Genomic DNA, 16,215 nt, shown 5'->3' with positions numbered 1-16,215 from the left:
ACTCCGTTATTGACAAAAATAAAAGCTAATACGGAAAGATTGAATAATCTCCATCTGACCTTGATGGGACGGATCAACGTAATTAAGATGATAACGTTCCCTAAACTGCTGTACCTGTTCAGATCAATCCCATTGTTTTTTGATAGCATGTGGTTTAACAAACTAGAAACAATTCTGAACAAATTTATCTGGGCCAAAGGAAAAACAAGGAGAGCCTACAGACATCTATCAGTATCTAGGGAAAAAGGTGGGTGGGGGGCACCAGACTTTAGGCTCTATTACTGGGCTGCTGCACTACAGTACTGTCAGGGGCTGCTAGGTGGCGGAGGCGCAGCCTATACACCGGGAGGTGATCCAGGATATGCTAATGTCTATACTACACTAATGGGAGAAGGGGCAGTAAATGGGTTCCTAAATACAATCGACTTTAGCTATTTTAAGCACACACGGTTCAAAACTCTAAAAGCGGCCTACAGGGTTTGGAAGGGGGTCTCAAAAAAATTTGGTCTGGGAAGATACAATAATTATACGCGACTATACACAAACGGCTCACTACCAAAAGACATTTTCGGGGATGCTACCATGAGGGACTGGCATAACAAGGGCATAGTAAAAATAGGAAATCTACTCGATGGACAGGGGAATATGTTACAGTTTGGGATGCTCCAAGCAAAATTCGGATTAGAACACCATAGTTTTTATAAATACCTTCAAATCAGAAGCTTCTTAATGCAGAAGCAGGGTGGTACGGCGGGGCTGGGTCAATGCAGAATTATGGATTATATTGAATTAACAGACAAATGTACAATACGGAAGCTATACGCAGAATTGATAGATATTAAAACTGATGAAAGGGGGAAATTTGCACAAAAATGGACTGGGAAATTGGGGTCAGAGATAGAAAGTTTTCAGCTTTCACTGGATCTGGGCAGAACAGTACTATGCTCGGCCAATCTGCAATCACAACATTTTAAGACTGTGTTCTCACTATACCATACTCCAGCTAGAATCGCCCAGTGGGGGAGAATAACTGGAATAACATGCCCCCGTTGCAACTCAAACCAAGCAGATATTGTACATATGTTCTCACAATGCCCCCAACGGTATACCCTGAAAAAGGCTATTGAAGAGTTTTTCGAGAAATCACTTAAGGTTAAGATAAAACTTACAGACGAACTAATTATACTAGGAGTGGGGGATATGCCAGACAATTCTCCATTAGAATTTGTGTTTGTTTCAATGGCAGTGTACCGTATATGCATAGCAAGTGCCTGGTTGGACAATGCTACCCCCCCGTTTCAAGTGTGGATCTCAAAACTTCTGTCTATTTATAATCTGGAAAAGGCAATCTATGATAGGAAGGGAAGGAGAGCCAAGCTGCTTGGCAAAAGGATATGGCAGCCCATTACAAACTGGAAAAACAGCAGATTAAACCCAGGATAAATTAGGCGGATGGGTAATTTTATAATTTTTCCCCTTCCCTCATCCCGTTTTTTTTCTTTTTCCTCTTTTCCTCTTCTCTTTTTTGTGTATCTTAGTTTGGTTATTTATGTTCATATGCACCAGAAGAATATTGTATACGTGTAATATATGTATAACCACTGGTTAAACTGATGAATGCTGTAATTTCTATAGGAATATATGGAAAAACGCTAAACTATTTAATAAAAATAATTAAAAAACAAATAAAAAAAAACAAAGAGTCAGGCTCAGTGATAAGCTAGGAGGGACTCTCTGGATCCCGCCGTAAAGCCCTAAATTGAGACCTGAAAGGGGGAAGATATACTGCTTGACGTTGAGCATGAAGATAAGAATCTAACCAAATTTGACAGCTGAATACCAACTTTAGACAATCTTGATATAAGGCACATATCAAATTATGTGGAAGGATCACTTAGCACTAAGGGTACCGTATGACCATCACCTACTTTCAGGCTTCAGGGACTGCTCCTGTTCAATCAATGTATTACAGATATCTAGTAAGGGGTGCAGAAGACAAGGGACATCAATTTGCCAAACTGCAGCAGGTAACGGATCAAGGGGGGAACCGGTAGCAGCGGCCCCTTCATTAGGACGGAGGAGTTCCCCCATATCAAGCGCAGCAAAAGTGAAAAATAAAAAGGTAATAAAATGAATGTATTGCCATTTAATTTATAACTGCACCAAACCAGAGCCGTGTTTGGGGGTGGGGCCACTGCTGCTAACTGGCTGCAGGGGAGTGCTGATTAACTCCAGTTTGGAGTGCGCATGTTACTTTGGCTGGCTCTGTTGTGACGGCCTGTCAGACATGCACACTTTAAAACTCCCCTCCAAGCTGTCTTAAACAGCTGGGTGGAGAGCAGAAACAGGCCCCCAGTGCCTGAGGGAGCGTCAAGGCAGACTGCTCCAACAAATCCTGGGGCTGCTGTTGTGCTGCTTAATATTATCAGCAGCATGAGAGCAGCATCTTGACTGGTGAGAATTGCACCAGACCAGCGCCAATGGACTGGAAGCATGAGAACCGGAGGAGTCTAGCCAGTGAATGTAATGGGTAAACTCATTTTTCTTTTTATATTTAGGACCAACTGGCAAGCACTGTAAGAAACCTGCACTGCCTTCAACCTCAACGCAAGAGCTCTCAGTCATGGTTCATTATAAACACTGTTTATAACGAGCCATGACTGACAGCTTTGGCTTTGACCTTAAAGGCATTGCTGGTCAGTGGGTCAAATAACAGACTTGTTTGCCTCACGAATTGTTCAGGGTACCGGTCACCACTGGGAACTGGACGCGATGGACTTCAACGTATCCAAAAGCATTTCTATTGTAAACAGATCAAAATTCTGAAAGACAGAAATAATTTTCTTCTGAGTCGATAACAACAGCTTCAAACTGTCTGAAAGACTCATAGGAGGCGTCAAATTGTCACCTATCCTTTGTTTTTTCTCACTAAAATAGATATACTGTCACATAATTGTGTGTGCTCCACTGCCTGACCAGCACAAGCTGGAGCAGACATCGATCGAACAATAAGAACTCCTACCTTGTGGCAGTGCAAGTATAGAGGATTTTATCTGCATAGTGTTTGACTTTAGTAGATTGCACTAGTTTCTTGTGCTTATTTAAAATCACCTTTCATTCTGCTCTGACTTCTGGGACATTAGCAGCCCACAATTTCCCTCTAATATTTTACAGCTATTTTTGGCCTCATGCACTGTGCACCTTCAGGGGGGTGCTTGTGGTGTTATACACCCCCTAAAAAATATATTCTGCAGCAAATAGTTGGGCACAAGTCCTTTCAGTCGGGCACGGTGAGGTGTCTATCGGATTTCACCCTGGAATTTCACATGCCCACACTGACAAAAACTAACACACACACTCGCTCTCTGCCTTATGCTTAGTTTGAAAACTATTGTCATGTAAGTACCCCTATCAATCGGCACTTGTCTTTCTTTCCATTGCCTCGTAAGCCCCCCTGGAGTCTTACTTCTCATAATATATTTTAACAAGATATGCCTGCGTGATTGTTGGGAAATCTGAAGCTCTCACCCTCCTCAATCTTACTGACTAAGCTACGACCCTGGCCTTGTGGCATCAAACCAAGCGGCTGATTGAGGAATGGAAAACAGTGAAATGAGAGAATCTAGGGGCACATTAACAAGGAACAGGGAATATTAACGCTAAGGGCGATTAGCGTTAATTTTTTTTAACGCCCGCAATCGCTTGATAATATCGCCTGGTTATCGCGTTATTAACAACGCTAACTGCCTAGGCGATAAAAAATCCAGCCATAGCGGCATTTTGGGAGGTTATCGCTGGTAATGCAGCAATACAACTAAATGGATAGGGATATCCTTGTTGATAGCCCATGGTGGACTTTGCCATGTAATTCACCTCCCATTGAATTCCATGGCTAAGTCTGAGAATTAGCAGACGTAAAAAAGCAGCGTTAATCGTGGTTAGCACTGCTTTTTTTGTCTCTAACAGGGTTAGCGTGAAGCTTGATAATAGGGGGAATGTCGCTTAGCGACATTTCTCCTATTATTTTGCTCTGGAACGCCCACTCTGCATCTCATTAGAGATGCAAAGGGAAGCATAGTGAAAAAGGGTGCCAACATGCAATTTTGCGTGTTAGCGTTGATAGGGCGATATTTGTATCTGCTTCTTTAGCTTTTAAAGCCAAAAAAGCAGAGATAAAGCCCTTGTTAATATGCCCCTTAGGGTCATAGTTATCCAGACCCAAGAGTTCTCATAACCTACATCAATTGAACCTTCCTGTATATGAAAGCTCTTTTACTCCAATTAAACAATCTAATTTATTGACAATTAAGCCCTAGGGCGAGATGGATTTGTGGCTGTTGTATGTAACCTGCCGAAGGCCCCCTCTACAACAACCCTGGCTGAAACTGACCATAATCAACCAGATTCTATGGAGCAAAAATTAGGGCAAGCCTATGACCATGTAGAGGTGTAATGGTCCTTATTATTTGAATGAGTTTAAAAGCAGTTAAGCAGTTAATTAAGCCTGTTACTGCTACATTGTTAGGAAGCTCGGCCCAAACATAAAAATTGACTAGAGTCAAAAACGTGGAGTGTGGATTATTAAGGGGCCAGAAAATCAGCTAAAGAATCTGTAAAATCAGGGTAGGGGGTAGGTCCCGAAGGGTGATAGCACAAAATACCAACAATTTATGATTTTCCTGAGAGCTTAACAGTAGAATCATGTAGCTTTGCTCAATGGTGATTAAGAATATTGACTTTCATGTCCTCACAATTTAGAATTGCAAGGCCGCTACCTTTTCTCACAGGACACCATAAGTAAATAATTATATAGCCTGAAGGGCAGTGGGATTCCAAAACAGGGGATGACTCGGTCAAATTCCAGGTTTCTGTGACAAAAACACATCTAATTCTTTATATGAACTCAGGTATTGTGTTTCATCACAGAGCATGCATTTAGCAAAGTACAAATAAATTAAATCTTGGAGGAGTAACAACCAACAGCATGAGCAAATACGAAACCCTCATTGTTTAGGGAATGTCCACCAGATTTTTTTTTGTAAATTGACTCTCTGATCATCGGCACAGAGCAAACCAAATTCCACTTTCCTTGAAATGTTTTATCTTAAATAAGGTGCCTCGAGAATTTTCACACCGTCATTGACATTTACCTTTGCATTCCGATCCAGACCGAAGTTGAAACAGACAGCATGGCTGGTGGTGTTGTGCAGGGGCGGTGGATGAACAGCACGTCTTCGAGGTGCTGCTGGCAAGCCAGGTGCGCAGACCTGCAGCAGGTCTACTTATGTACCCACCCTTCGATTTACACATCTACCCACAAAAATCTGTAACACTGACCAAGATGACTTCCATTCACATGGAGCTGAAGAGAGATAACAAGCATTGGTAAATGCATTGTTTCACCTATGGAATTAATAATAAGTTAAGAGGTGTGGCAGCTGTGTATGAGTGCAGGGAGAATGGTGTGAGTGCTCTTTGTGCAGGGTGAGGGAAGCATGTATGAAGGTTGATAAGTTACTGAGTGCAGGGCGAGAATGCGTACATGCAAGCATGTTCCCGACAACAAGGAGCTTATACTCCAAGCAGTCAGGATAGCCGTCACCATTTGTAAAACTTCTGAGAGCCCCGTGAATCCATGGGACATGTAGTGCTTACTGGTTTCATTCAGGTGGTTAGAGTAACAGTGTTTGGCACAGAGTCTAGATATAGGGAACGCCTACTGCCCAAACCTTAATATATGTTATGTTATGTTAGCACGTTTTGTATAGCACACTTGCCTCAGCAAAGAGGCGTCCCAGTGCTAAGGCAGAAACATGGAGGCTGATGACAAGAAGAGGCACTAAAGTGAAGGGAAAAGATGAGTTTTAATGGTGAATGCAGGATCTGGTGTGACACCAGGCCTTGCAGATAAACTCCACTGTGTTTGTCCAAAGACTGTGTAGTGCATACTGTGGTTTTGCCTCTTGTTGAAGGGTGGGTGTCATTCTTGCCTTACTCATGGCTGAAAAGTATGTGCAGTGGAGGTCTGATGCTTGCAGATGGTTGGGTGCAGGGCTTTGCTGGAGCATAGGCACTGAGTCTAGTAAAGCTATCCCCCGGTGAACACAAACATTTTTAAGTTATTATTTTGAATACTGATGTACAACCACAGTGCCCCAGGAGTGCTGTAGGACTGCATGGGACTTTGTGCTTCGGTAGAATGGTGATACAAGTGACAAAATCGAATTTTTTTTAAATTTCATTACTTGGGACCCCTCCCTCTTCTACATGGGCCTGGGTGTCAGGGTTTACTCGCCCTACCTCTTTAGAGACCCTTTTTAAATCTGTTTCAGGATTCAAGTGCCAAGTACTGAAGTCCTGTAATGGTGATTGCAAAAATTTCTCCAGAGTTTTGGCCAGGCAATCAGTTTATTTTGGTACCACTGGACTGATACTGGTACTGTGGTACCGAAATAGATAACTCTAAATTTTTTTGATAGTTAACCCCGTTTTGCCTCAGGGTGTCCAAGACTGCTTAGGAAAAGATATAGTATTAACAGATTAATAACGTGTGTATAAAAAAGTCACAAAATTGAAAATTGAGAATTTTAAAACGTTCTGTAAATGTGCAAGAATGTGAAATTGGAGGCTAAAAATTGAGTTAGTATGAATATATTGATTTGTGGTGCATCAAATAGAATATAATATGGATGATGAGTGGCCTCAACAGAATTTAGAAAAGCTCCAACCTTCTCATTAAAAAAAATGTTTAGATTTGTCTGTGAATTAAACTTTTAATAATTTGGGTATTTGTTGGGTACTATTTTGCAGTCCAAATCACCAATATTCTTAGACCAGGATTCTCTGCTTCCAGTAATGACTCCGAGGGGATCCCTGGATTCCAATAATGATTTAGTGGGGGTCCCCTGCTTACAGTAATCATTATGTGGAGGTCCACACAAATCAGAAGGTTAAGAACCACTGCCTTAGAGAGTCAAGTCAATAACTGAGGACCGCCTCCTTGTTAAAGTTTTTGCTTCTCTACATAATGTGTCTTGCCCGGGTGTCACGTGTTGAACGCTGCAGCTGTGGCGCGTTCACCCCTCCCTCAACGACACCTGCATTCACACCGCTGCTCATTAGCGTTTCCCATGTGTCTGACGGTAGGTGCGCTGCCTCCGTGAAAGGAAGGGCTGAGAGGCATGTCACAAACACACTCTGTGTACAGGCTCCGCAGAAATGATGTAAGCGAGACATTCATTTAAGTGCGTCTCAACACTTTATTGAGGGCTCCTGGGGCTGCGATAATTCGCTTCTGAGGAAACCCCAGACAGGAAGGTACTGGAGGTGAGATGTCGGCGCGTCGACTCTCTCCTGTCATTACTGTCTGTCTGCGCCAGGCAGTGTTTGAGCTATTTCAGCATAAAAAGGAGGGAAAAGTTGCCGCCACATTGCACATTAGGGAGGCATCAAATGTCAAAGAGATTATGAGGGCTCACAAAACTGCGTTAACAAGCGTGAAACAGTGCAGCACGGCACAGAAAAATACTTTAAAGATTTGTTCTCCTCGTGAAACACTGGACCCGCCAGCCCTGAGAGGCGAGCAATGCTATTGCGTAACGCCAAAAACGGTCACATTTTCGCATTGATAGAAAGGACTAATCCTTTTGACAAAGATGGACCATGTTGTATATTTATGCCAGCATACACGCATTCTGCTGCCTCTGAACAAAAAAAACAGGCAAGAACCGAGAAAAGCATCAAATAACAGGAGTCTTTGATCTTACCAAAAAGATATAACGCCCACGCAATTTTTTTTAATTGACCCTACAAAGTACCGCAAGCAGAAGCAGTAGATCTGCAGACGTCAAATATTTTAGCCTCTCCCTAAGCACGTCTTTGAAATCTCGCAGGCACAGATTGTCGTAATCCCTTTCATGATTTACGAATAACCTTTCATCTTTGATTACATTCTGTCATTCTTTTAAATTGATTTCTCTTGTTGACCTGGTTCATGCTCCTAATGTGTGGATGTTTTTCTAGGTATGCAGGTTCTGCCACCGACCGCCAAGGAAGCTCATCCATGAGGAAGGTACATGTTTTTCTGACTGTTTATCTGCATTGCTTTAAGTAAAACTTCATATTCAGAAATTTACAGTAAATATGTCTTTTAATGCTGGTTGATTTTAATCCAGTTGTCAATATGTTATTGCAAAATCCAACCAATGCAATTCATTCATATATAAGAACATCCTATATAAATATTTCAATTGCATGCCATGCAGTAGATATCATACAATAAAAACGTTAGGTCACAGCCAGCATAAAAAGTAATAAAGCATGTCTGATGGCTTTATCAGAAATACAGGCTCTGAAAAAACTTCCCACCATGTGTTCCTAATATTTGTGTTGATACATATTCATCTTTAGATATGAAGCTCATATTTTTTACTATGGTCCTTAACTCGTCATTGCTAATGTAAAAATTATTTGTTGCTGTCAAGGTACCTAAATCCACCACAGTGATGTTGTGAATTCAAGACGACTGTTCGGTTCACCCCGAGCCTCTCATGCCAAATCACAACCTAAAATAGGAAAAATACGCAGAAAACCTAGGAGAAGGACAATGGAAAGAGACATATGAATACACTTGGCTCTGCAGAATAGGCAGCCGTCTGGCTAGCAGGATTGGCGTCTTGCAGTTGTCTACAGAGCAAATCAGGGTCAGGTAGGAAGCCTCTATACCCTCTCTGGCACACCTCCAAGCCCTGCTAGACCCTCCTCAGCTGCACCCATCTCTGTGAGGTAAGTTGATTAGTTCCAGTGCTTAATTTGAGCCGGTGGTGGCAGGTTAGGCACACCAGCACTCATTTATGGGCACCAGAACGTATTTTTCTTCATCAGACATTTACCGAGAGCAAGAGGGGCAAACACACACACACAAGGGAAAGAAGAAAGAGAAAGACAGAAAACCACCACAAAGGGGGAAAGCATGAACCTGTGAGAGTAAGATAAAGGGGTAGGGAGTGTCTGGCAGTGGATTAACCCCTCCCATGCTCGTGACGGAACCGTTCCGTCACGAGCCTCGGGTGGGCTGTGCAGGTGACGGAACGGTTCCGCCACGGCCCGCTCGCCGCGCCTGCGCGGCGCAAATTCCGTGCCTGCGCTGACGTTCTGAAGAGCGGGCGGGGCCGTGACGGAACCGTCCCGTCACAAGCACAGCTTACCCGAGGGCTGTGACGGAGCGGTTCGGTCACGAGTGTGGAAGCGCCGCGCGGCCCGCCTCCCCCTTAGCGCTCCGGCGGAATAGCCGCCGCAGCGAAGGGGTTAAAGAGGCATGAGGTATATTTAAGGCTATGAAGCCATTGTATTTGGAGTGCCAACATTTAAGAGTACCAACCGAGGACTTCTGAGCCGAGCTTTGGATGCCAGCACTCGTTCTTTTACAAATTATTACACATAATCTGGAAAAGACATCATGTTGGGTAATACTGCTCTACTAAACACCCAGGCACTGCTGCTTACTTCCACACTTATCCTATTTTGGTCCTCCTTTAATGCCAAGCATTTATTGAGCTGTAAAAGGCTTTCCCATATTCTAATTGACCTTTTCCACTTACCTAACTTTATATATCTATAGCATCTTGAGTTTTTCTAAAAGTTTTAAACAAGTAAATACTTTGTATTAATGCCCAATATGATTATTTCATGGTTTTGCAGATGAGTTAATAAATAAATACACTGAAGTTTTCCTTGATAGTAAGACCTTTTGCTTCACAGTCTCTCTCATTCAACTGGTGTCTCATAAAGGAGTGACTATTGAATCACAGTCCCTCCTCCATAAACATAGTTCCCAGAGTTGGACATTCTGTCCATGATCCTTCTTGTACTTCAGATACACACAAATTATTGGGTGTGTTCCATAAACGATATGATCAGCATGTCCAATGAAAAGAATATGGTCTACAGGGCTCACCTTTGGGACATTGCAGCATTTCTGGGGGCGAGTGATGAGTGGTCTTGATCTTTGATCTCAGAAATAGGAAAGTCCTGCTGTTCCTATGACAATTTGTGAAGTAAGGCACCCTGGATCCCTGCCTCCACCGGAAGAAGTCAATGGTGCTGAGCAACATAACACCACAGGGAAAATGGGGTCCGAGGGATGTTTTTAGACCTGCCATGGTTCATATCCCCCAACAACAAGTCATATAACAGAAAGAGAACCAGGGGTCTTTAACAGGGGCCAGGTCACACAGATCCTGCTCTAGTGACAACTGCTGCTTATTCAGTTGCAGGTATCAAATCACCATACTATTTCTAGACATCCAGGGTACATACTAGTGTAACTAAAAAGAGAGCACGAGTGGTTGTAAGCGAGACTCACAGCAGAGATGCTAGTGGATTCCCATCAAATGTCTTGCGATGATCTATATTCTCATTTGGTCATCCAAACAAACATGGGGTGCTGCGTCCCTTGATCATTGGGACCATGTACACACCCAGTTGGTAGAGAAGTCTTGGTGAGTCAAACCCACATACACTGTGCTGACCATGAGATATATCACAAAGTATGGGAAGAAGTGCAGTGCAAAGAATAATGGGTGGTGTGGTGAAATAAAATAGAGTGGTAAAACAGTGGTAACTACGTTTTATTAAAAAAAAATATTGTTTCATCCTCTAGTTAAAACCAAGAACAGTGCAAATAGACTAGCAGTCCTAAACAAATATCGACTGCCACAAAAAAGGTCAACATGTTTCAGCCACTAGGAAAAAGAGGTTCCTCAGGCTTTCTTCAGGGCCTCTGTTCTCCAAAATTTGCTACCGCTAATGTGAATCTGCATACAATAAAAAAAGTGAAGACAGAAAAAGGATATAAGTGGACATATTAATCCATCAGCATGATCCGTGTCAATTACTGGAGTGGTCTCACATCCAGATTGCCCGGGGACTGCGCCTCACAGACAGAGCGGGCCTCCATCTTCCTGAGCAGGGTCCAGGAGAGGTGAGGCACAGTCCCCGGGCAATCTGGATGTGAGACCACTCCAGTAATTGACACGGATCATGCTGATGGACTAATATGTCCACTTAAATCCTTTTTCTGTCTTCACTTTTTTCATTGTATGCAGATTCACATTAGCGGTAGCAAATTTTTGAGAACAGAGGCCCTGAAGAAAGCCTGAGGAACCTCTTTTTCCTAGTGGCTGAAACATGTTGGCCTTTTTTGTGGCAGTCGATATTTGTTTAGGACTGCTAGTCTATTTGCACTGTTCTTGGTTTTAACTAGAGGGTGAAACACATTTTTTTTTTAATAAAAGGTAGTTACCACTGTTTTACCACTCTATTTTATCTCACCACACCACCCATTATTCTTTACACTGCACTTCTTCCCATAATTTGTGATATATCTCATGGTCAGCACAGTGTATGTGGGTTTGACTCACCGAGACTTCTCTACCAACTGGGTGTGTACATTGTCCCAATGATCAAGGGACGCAGCACCCCATGTTTGTTTGGATGACCAAATGAGAATATAGATCATCGCAAGACATTTGATGGGAATCCACTAGCATCTCTGCTGTGAGTCTTGCTTACAACCACTCGTGCTCTCTTTTTAGTTACACTAGTATGTACCCTGGATGTCTAGAAATAGTATGGTGATTTGATACCTGCAACTGAATAAGCAGAAGTTGTCACTAGAGCAGGATCTGTATGACCTGGCCCCTGTTAAAGACCCCTGGTTCTCTTAATGGTGCTGAGCATGCAGGTACCCTGCTTACTCTTGATGGCTTTAGTGGAGATCAACAGGTAGAGATGACTGGGGATTTTTGTCTGGTGACACTGCCCGTTAAGGCTGCTGCTCCAACCTCTCAAAACAGCTTGAATTCTTATAGGAAGAGAGCTGGCTGCATGAGGTATTTCAATTTGACAGTGATGTTTCACCGAGTGTTAGTCTCCTTTCCCTGTTGTGCTCATAAGTATTCTTTCTTGGGTTTTCAATTTTTATGCTCTTGCTCTTTGAAAGTCATGGGTGGTCTTTTGAATATTGCTTGTGGATGAATTACCTTCCTAGTGGACACTGTTACAGCTGACCCATGAAGAAATAGTTTTTGATTTTACTGTAGGTTAAAGGCTAAAATAGTGGCACTGCCATATCTGTGGTCCTGGAAGTTCTTTCATTTGGCCCTGGCACTGTGTGGTGATTATTTCTCTGGTGTGTTGGCCCTACGTGTTGATATTATTCTTCCATAGATTGACTGCAAAACTCCTAGTCAGAAAAGGACAGAAACGAACGGTCTACTGTTCTAACTGCAGAATGACAGATCAGTAACCCAAATACAATTCCTAAATATTCAGCAAATTAATCTATAATACAACTCAGGTACATTCAATTGGTCTATATTTTCTATTGCTTCATATCACTAAGGGTGAGGAATGTACTCCAGGAAGTTTGCCTCTCTGCACCTCTTGTGTTCTCTGAACTGTATAGGCTAGATTGTACAGTTCAGCTATATCTTAAATGGCTTATAATCGCTTAGCTCCATATTTACAGATTTAATACATTTATCTCTATTACTACGTGTTGATCCGCAGAGCATCTCCTGGGGCATTTTCCCAAAATTGCCGCCCACTCTGAACATTAGTTTTCTACATGTGGTCATGGGAGATGCATTATTATATGAAAAAACTTTAGGAACAGACCGGACTCGGATAAGCGGAAATCGAAAGAATGAAGACACAATATTATTGAGGCACAATTCTTGAGCCACGGATCGCTTAAATATGAGCATTTGTTGAGAAAATATACAAATAATTCAACACATAAAGAGGTCTTTGTAAAGAGATAATTTCAGTACAAAGGTTGACCAACGGTACTGGAAACCGGAAGAGGAGTTAAAAACAACAGAGAGAATAAAAATGAAAAAAAGACATTGATAAAGATAATTACTAAGCCTTGATGGGAAAGCCCGGCAGGTGCAAGATATTTATAATTATATAAGAAGATGAGAGTTAATGTTTTGGTCTTGATAAAGATGGTGTAAACCAGGAAGAAACCATTGAAATGCGTTGATGCCCTTGATGCCTAATCTTTGATATATGTTGGTACAATAGATGAAATATTGGTGTATTATCGTTTACTAGCTTGGATTAGAATTTAACACAGATAGGCCGTTTTCATGACAGAGTGAATTGTCTTGTGAATACTCTCGTCCTTCTTTTTCAAGCAGGGTCTTTTTTTATCTCGCTATGTATTTTAACCCTATGTATTTGTAGTAAGGATTGATATATCGATAATATTGTGGAATTGTTGACCCCACAACTGCATGAGCCATCTGAGGGGCATGCAGTCTGTCTGAACCCAGAAGTGAGTCTCAAACAGGTATGATCTCAGCTTCTTCAGTGCCCATACCACAGCAAAGGCTTCTCGCTCAATTGCACTCTACTTCTGTTCTCTCAGAAGTAACCTTCTGCTAATAAAGGCTACAGCTTTGTCTAGGCCCTCGTCATTTAACTGTGATAGTACTGCCCCATGCCAAGCTCTGAAGAATCTGTCTGGACTATGAGTTCCTGGGAGAAGTCAGGGCCTTTGAGCACACGTGCTGTTAACATGGCTTCCTCCATGGTATCAAAGGCTTTCTGGCAGGCCTCTCTCCAGAACACCGTCTTGGGCTGCTTCGTAGAAGTACGCTCAGTCAAGGGGGCAACAAGGGTGACATAACCCTTGGCAAACCTCCTGTAATAACCAGTGAGGCCCAGGAAGGCACTCTCCTCTGTCTGAGTTCTTGTTGGATCCCAGGTCAGGATACTATGTTGGCTTTAAATGGCTAAACACCTTGTGCCAGCACACCAGGTGGCCCAAATATGCCACTGTTGCCTGCCCTATCTGGCACTTGCTGGCCTTAACAGTCAGGTCTGCCTTTTGTAGGACCTGATGTTCTTCCTGGAGGCGAAATAGATGTTCATCCCAGCTGGAGCTGATGATTGGTATGTTGTCCAGTTATTCAGGCCGGAATGCTCCTATCCCAAATAAGACCCTGTTGACCAAACTTTGCAAGGTGGCAGGGGCATTATTTAACCCAAAAGACATCACCCTGAAAGGGAAGTTTCCCTCTGGAATAGAAAATACAGACCTCTCTTTAGCCCCCTCAGTCAGGGCAATCATTCAGTACCCTGATGTTAAGTCAGAGACACTCAGGAATTTGGCAGCTCCCAGCCTATTGAAGAGCTCTTCAGCACGGGGATGGGGTGAGTACCAATTTTGGTAGCCAAATTGAGCCCCCCTATAATTCACACAAGCCCAGAGTTCTGGCGTGATGCCTGGTGGGGCGCTTTGGGTACCAAGACCACTGGGCTGGATCATGGACCACAGGAGTGCTCAGTCACCCCTAAGTCAAGCATCTAGGATACCTCGTCCTTGATACTAGCTCACACCTTGTCAGAAAGTCTGTAAATGTTGTTCTTTACAGACATGCTGGCTTAGTATTTGCGCCATGGTTACACATTTAAGCCCAGGGGTGAGGGAAAACAGTGAAGCAATATGCCCCAGCAGCTGGCAACAGTCCCCCTGCTGTTCTGGGGTCAGGGTAGGAGAGGGGCTGATACCCTTCACTGACCCATCCTGCTGCTTGCAGGATAGGAGGTCATGGGGAGGTTCACTCTCGTCTTCCACCCCATCATCTGTTAGCAGGAGCATACTGACTTCAAATGTCCCATAGTGTGGCTTGAGGCATTACCATTCAGGCAGTACTATTAAGCAGTCCCTGGGAGTCTTGAGGTCCATCAAGTAGCTAACCTCCCCCTTTCTCTTCTTCACCTCGTAGGGCCCACACCAGTGGTCTTGTAGGGCCCAAGGCTCCATGAGATCCATATTCCACACTTTTTCACCAGGTTGAAACTCGACCAGAGTGGCCTTCATGTCACACCAGAGCTTCATGACCTCCTGTCTGGCTTCCAGATTGGCAGTGGCCTTCTTCCAGAAGCGCTCCATCTAGTTTTGGTGAGCCAGCATGTAGCTGACTACATAGCTTGCTCACATCCCACTTTCACCAAGCTCAGAAGTCCCCTAACAGGGTGACCATAGAGGAGTTTGAAGGGGCTGAAACTAGCCCCCTTCTGTGGCACCTCCAACTAGGCAAAACGCAGGCATGGTAAGAGGATGTCCCACTTCTGCCAAATGAGCTCAAGCAGGGCCCATAATCATCCCTTTAAAGCTCTTGGTGAATCTCTCAATGAGCCTATTGATCTGCAGATTATAGCGTGTGGAGAACTTGTAAGTTACGCCACACTCATCTCACATGGACTTCATGCGCACAGACATGATGTCATTGCCCCTGACGGAAACTACTTCTTTGAGGAACCTCAACCAGGAACACATCCCTATCAGGGCCTTGGCCACTACAGGTGCAGTTACAGATCTCATAGGTCTGGCCTCTAGGCATTTAGTGGCGTGGTCCACCAAAACCAGGATAAACATGTTACTTAAGGCAGTTTTTGGTCCAGGGGTCTAACAATGTTGATGCCTACCCTTTCAAAAGAGATGCCAATGACAAGCAAGAGAACCAGGGGAGTAAAGAGCTTTTTCACTGTTTTCTCTCGAGCCTGGCAGGTGGGACATGACCAGCAGAATGTATCTGAGGCTGTCTTCATTCAGAGCCAATAAAAGTGGGTGACAAGCCTGGCAACAGTCTTGTCCTGCCCCAGATGTTTTGTTAGGGGTTTATTGTGAGCCAGACCCAGTAGGAAGGATTTTTAGCCCTGGGAATCTCCAACACGTGAGTTGCCCCAGGTCCAGGAACCTTATGTTCACTATATAGGTGGTCATTCTCCAAATATATGAGGTGATCTCCAGAGGTGTCACCAGTGGTCATGCTGCCTCAAGCCTTCTAGAGTTGGGAACTCCTTTGCTTTACAGAATTCCTCCTTGGTTGGCTGACCCTCAATTTGCAATCCAGCAAGCTCAGGCAGGTCTCTCAGTGCTGCTATGTCCTCCCTAGTAGTTTCCAGGGTGGCCCCCTTAGGTTCCACTTCCTCCGGTACCGTGGGAGTTTCAGGGGCTGGCTTCACTTGCCCTCCACCTTACCTCTTTTTGGAAGCTACCTAACCCATTTGTCCAGGCTCCAGGAATCCTTGACTCCCCTCATGGGCAGCCAATATGTGATCATGGGCACGTAGTCATGCAACACTAACATCTCTAGGTGTGACCTGTGCTCCACTTCCTTCCAGAATGTTTTCTCCAGA

At 43.7% G+C, this 16,215-nt stretch overlaps 1 protein-coding gene across 1 annotated transcript in view; it reads left to right on the top strand.

Annotated features, from left to right (window-relative positions):
* The window catches only part of LOC144828230 (connector enhancer of kinase suppressor of ras 2-like), a 2,060,726-nt gene that overhangs the window by 1,589,508 nt on the left and 455,003 nt on the right, over window positions 1-16,215 (top strand). The window contains exon 16 of the mRNA XM_078686315.1: window positions 8,023-8,071. Coding sequence (XP_078542441.1) covers window positions 8,023-8,071 — 49 coding nt within the window. The remainder of the gene's footprint in view (window positions 1-8,022; window positions 8,072-16,215) is intronic.

This window comes from Lissotriton helveticus, chromosome 4_1, assembly GCF_964261635.1.
Source record: "Lissotriton helveticus chromosome 4_1, aLisHel1.1, whole genome shotgun sequence".
Taxonomy (NCBI): domain Eukaryota; kingdom Metazoa; phylum Chordata; class Amphibia; order Caudata; family Salamandridae; genus Lissotriton; species Lissotriton helveticus.
Note: the sequence above shows the minus strand (reverse complement) of the source record. Positions and strands in the feature narration are given on the sequence as shown.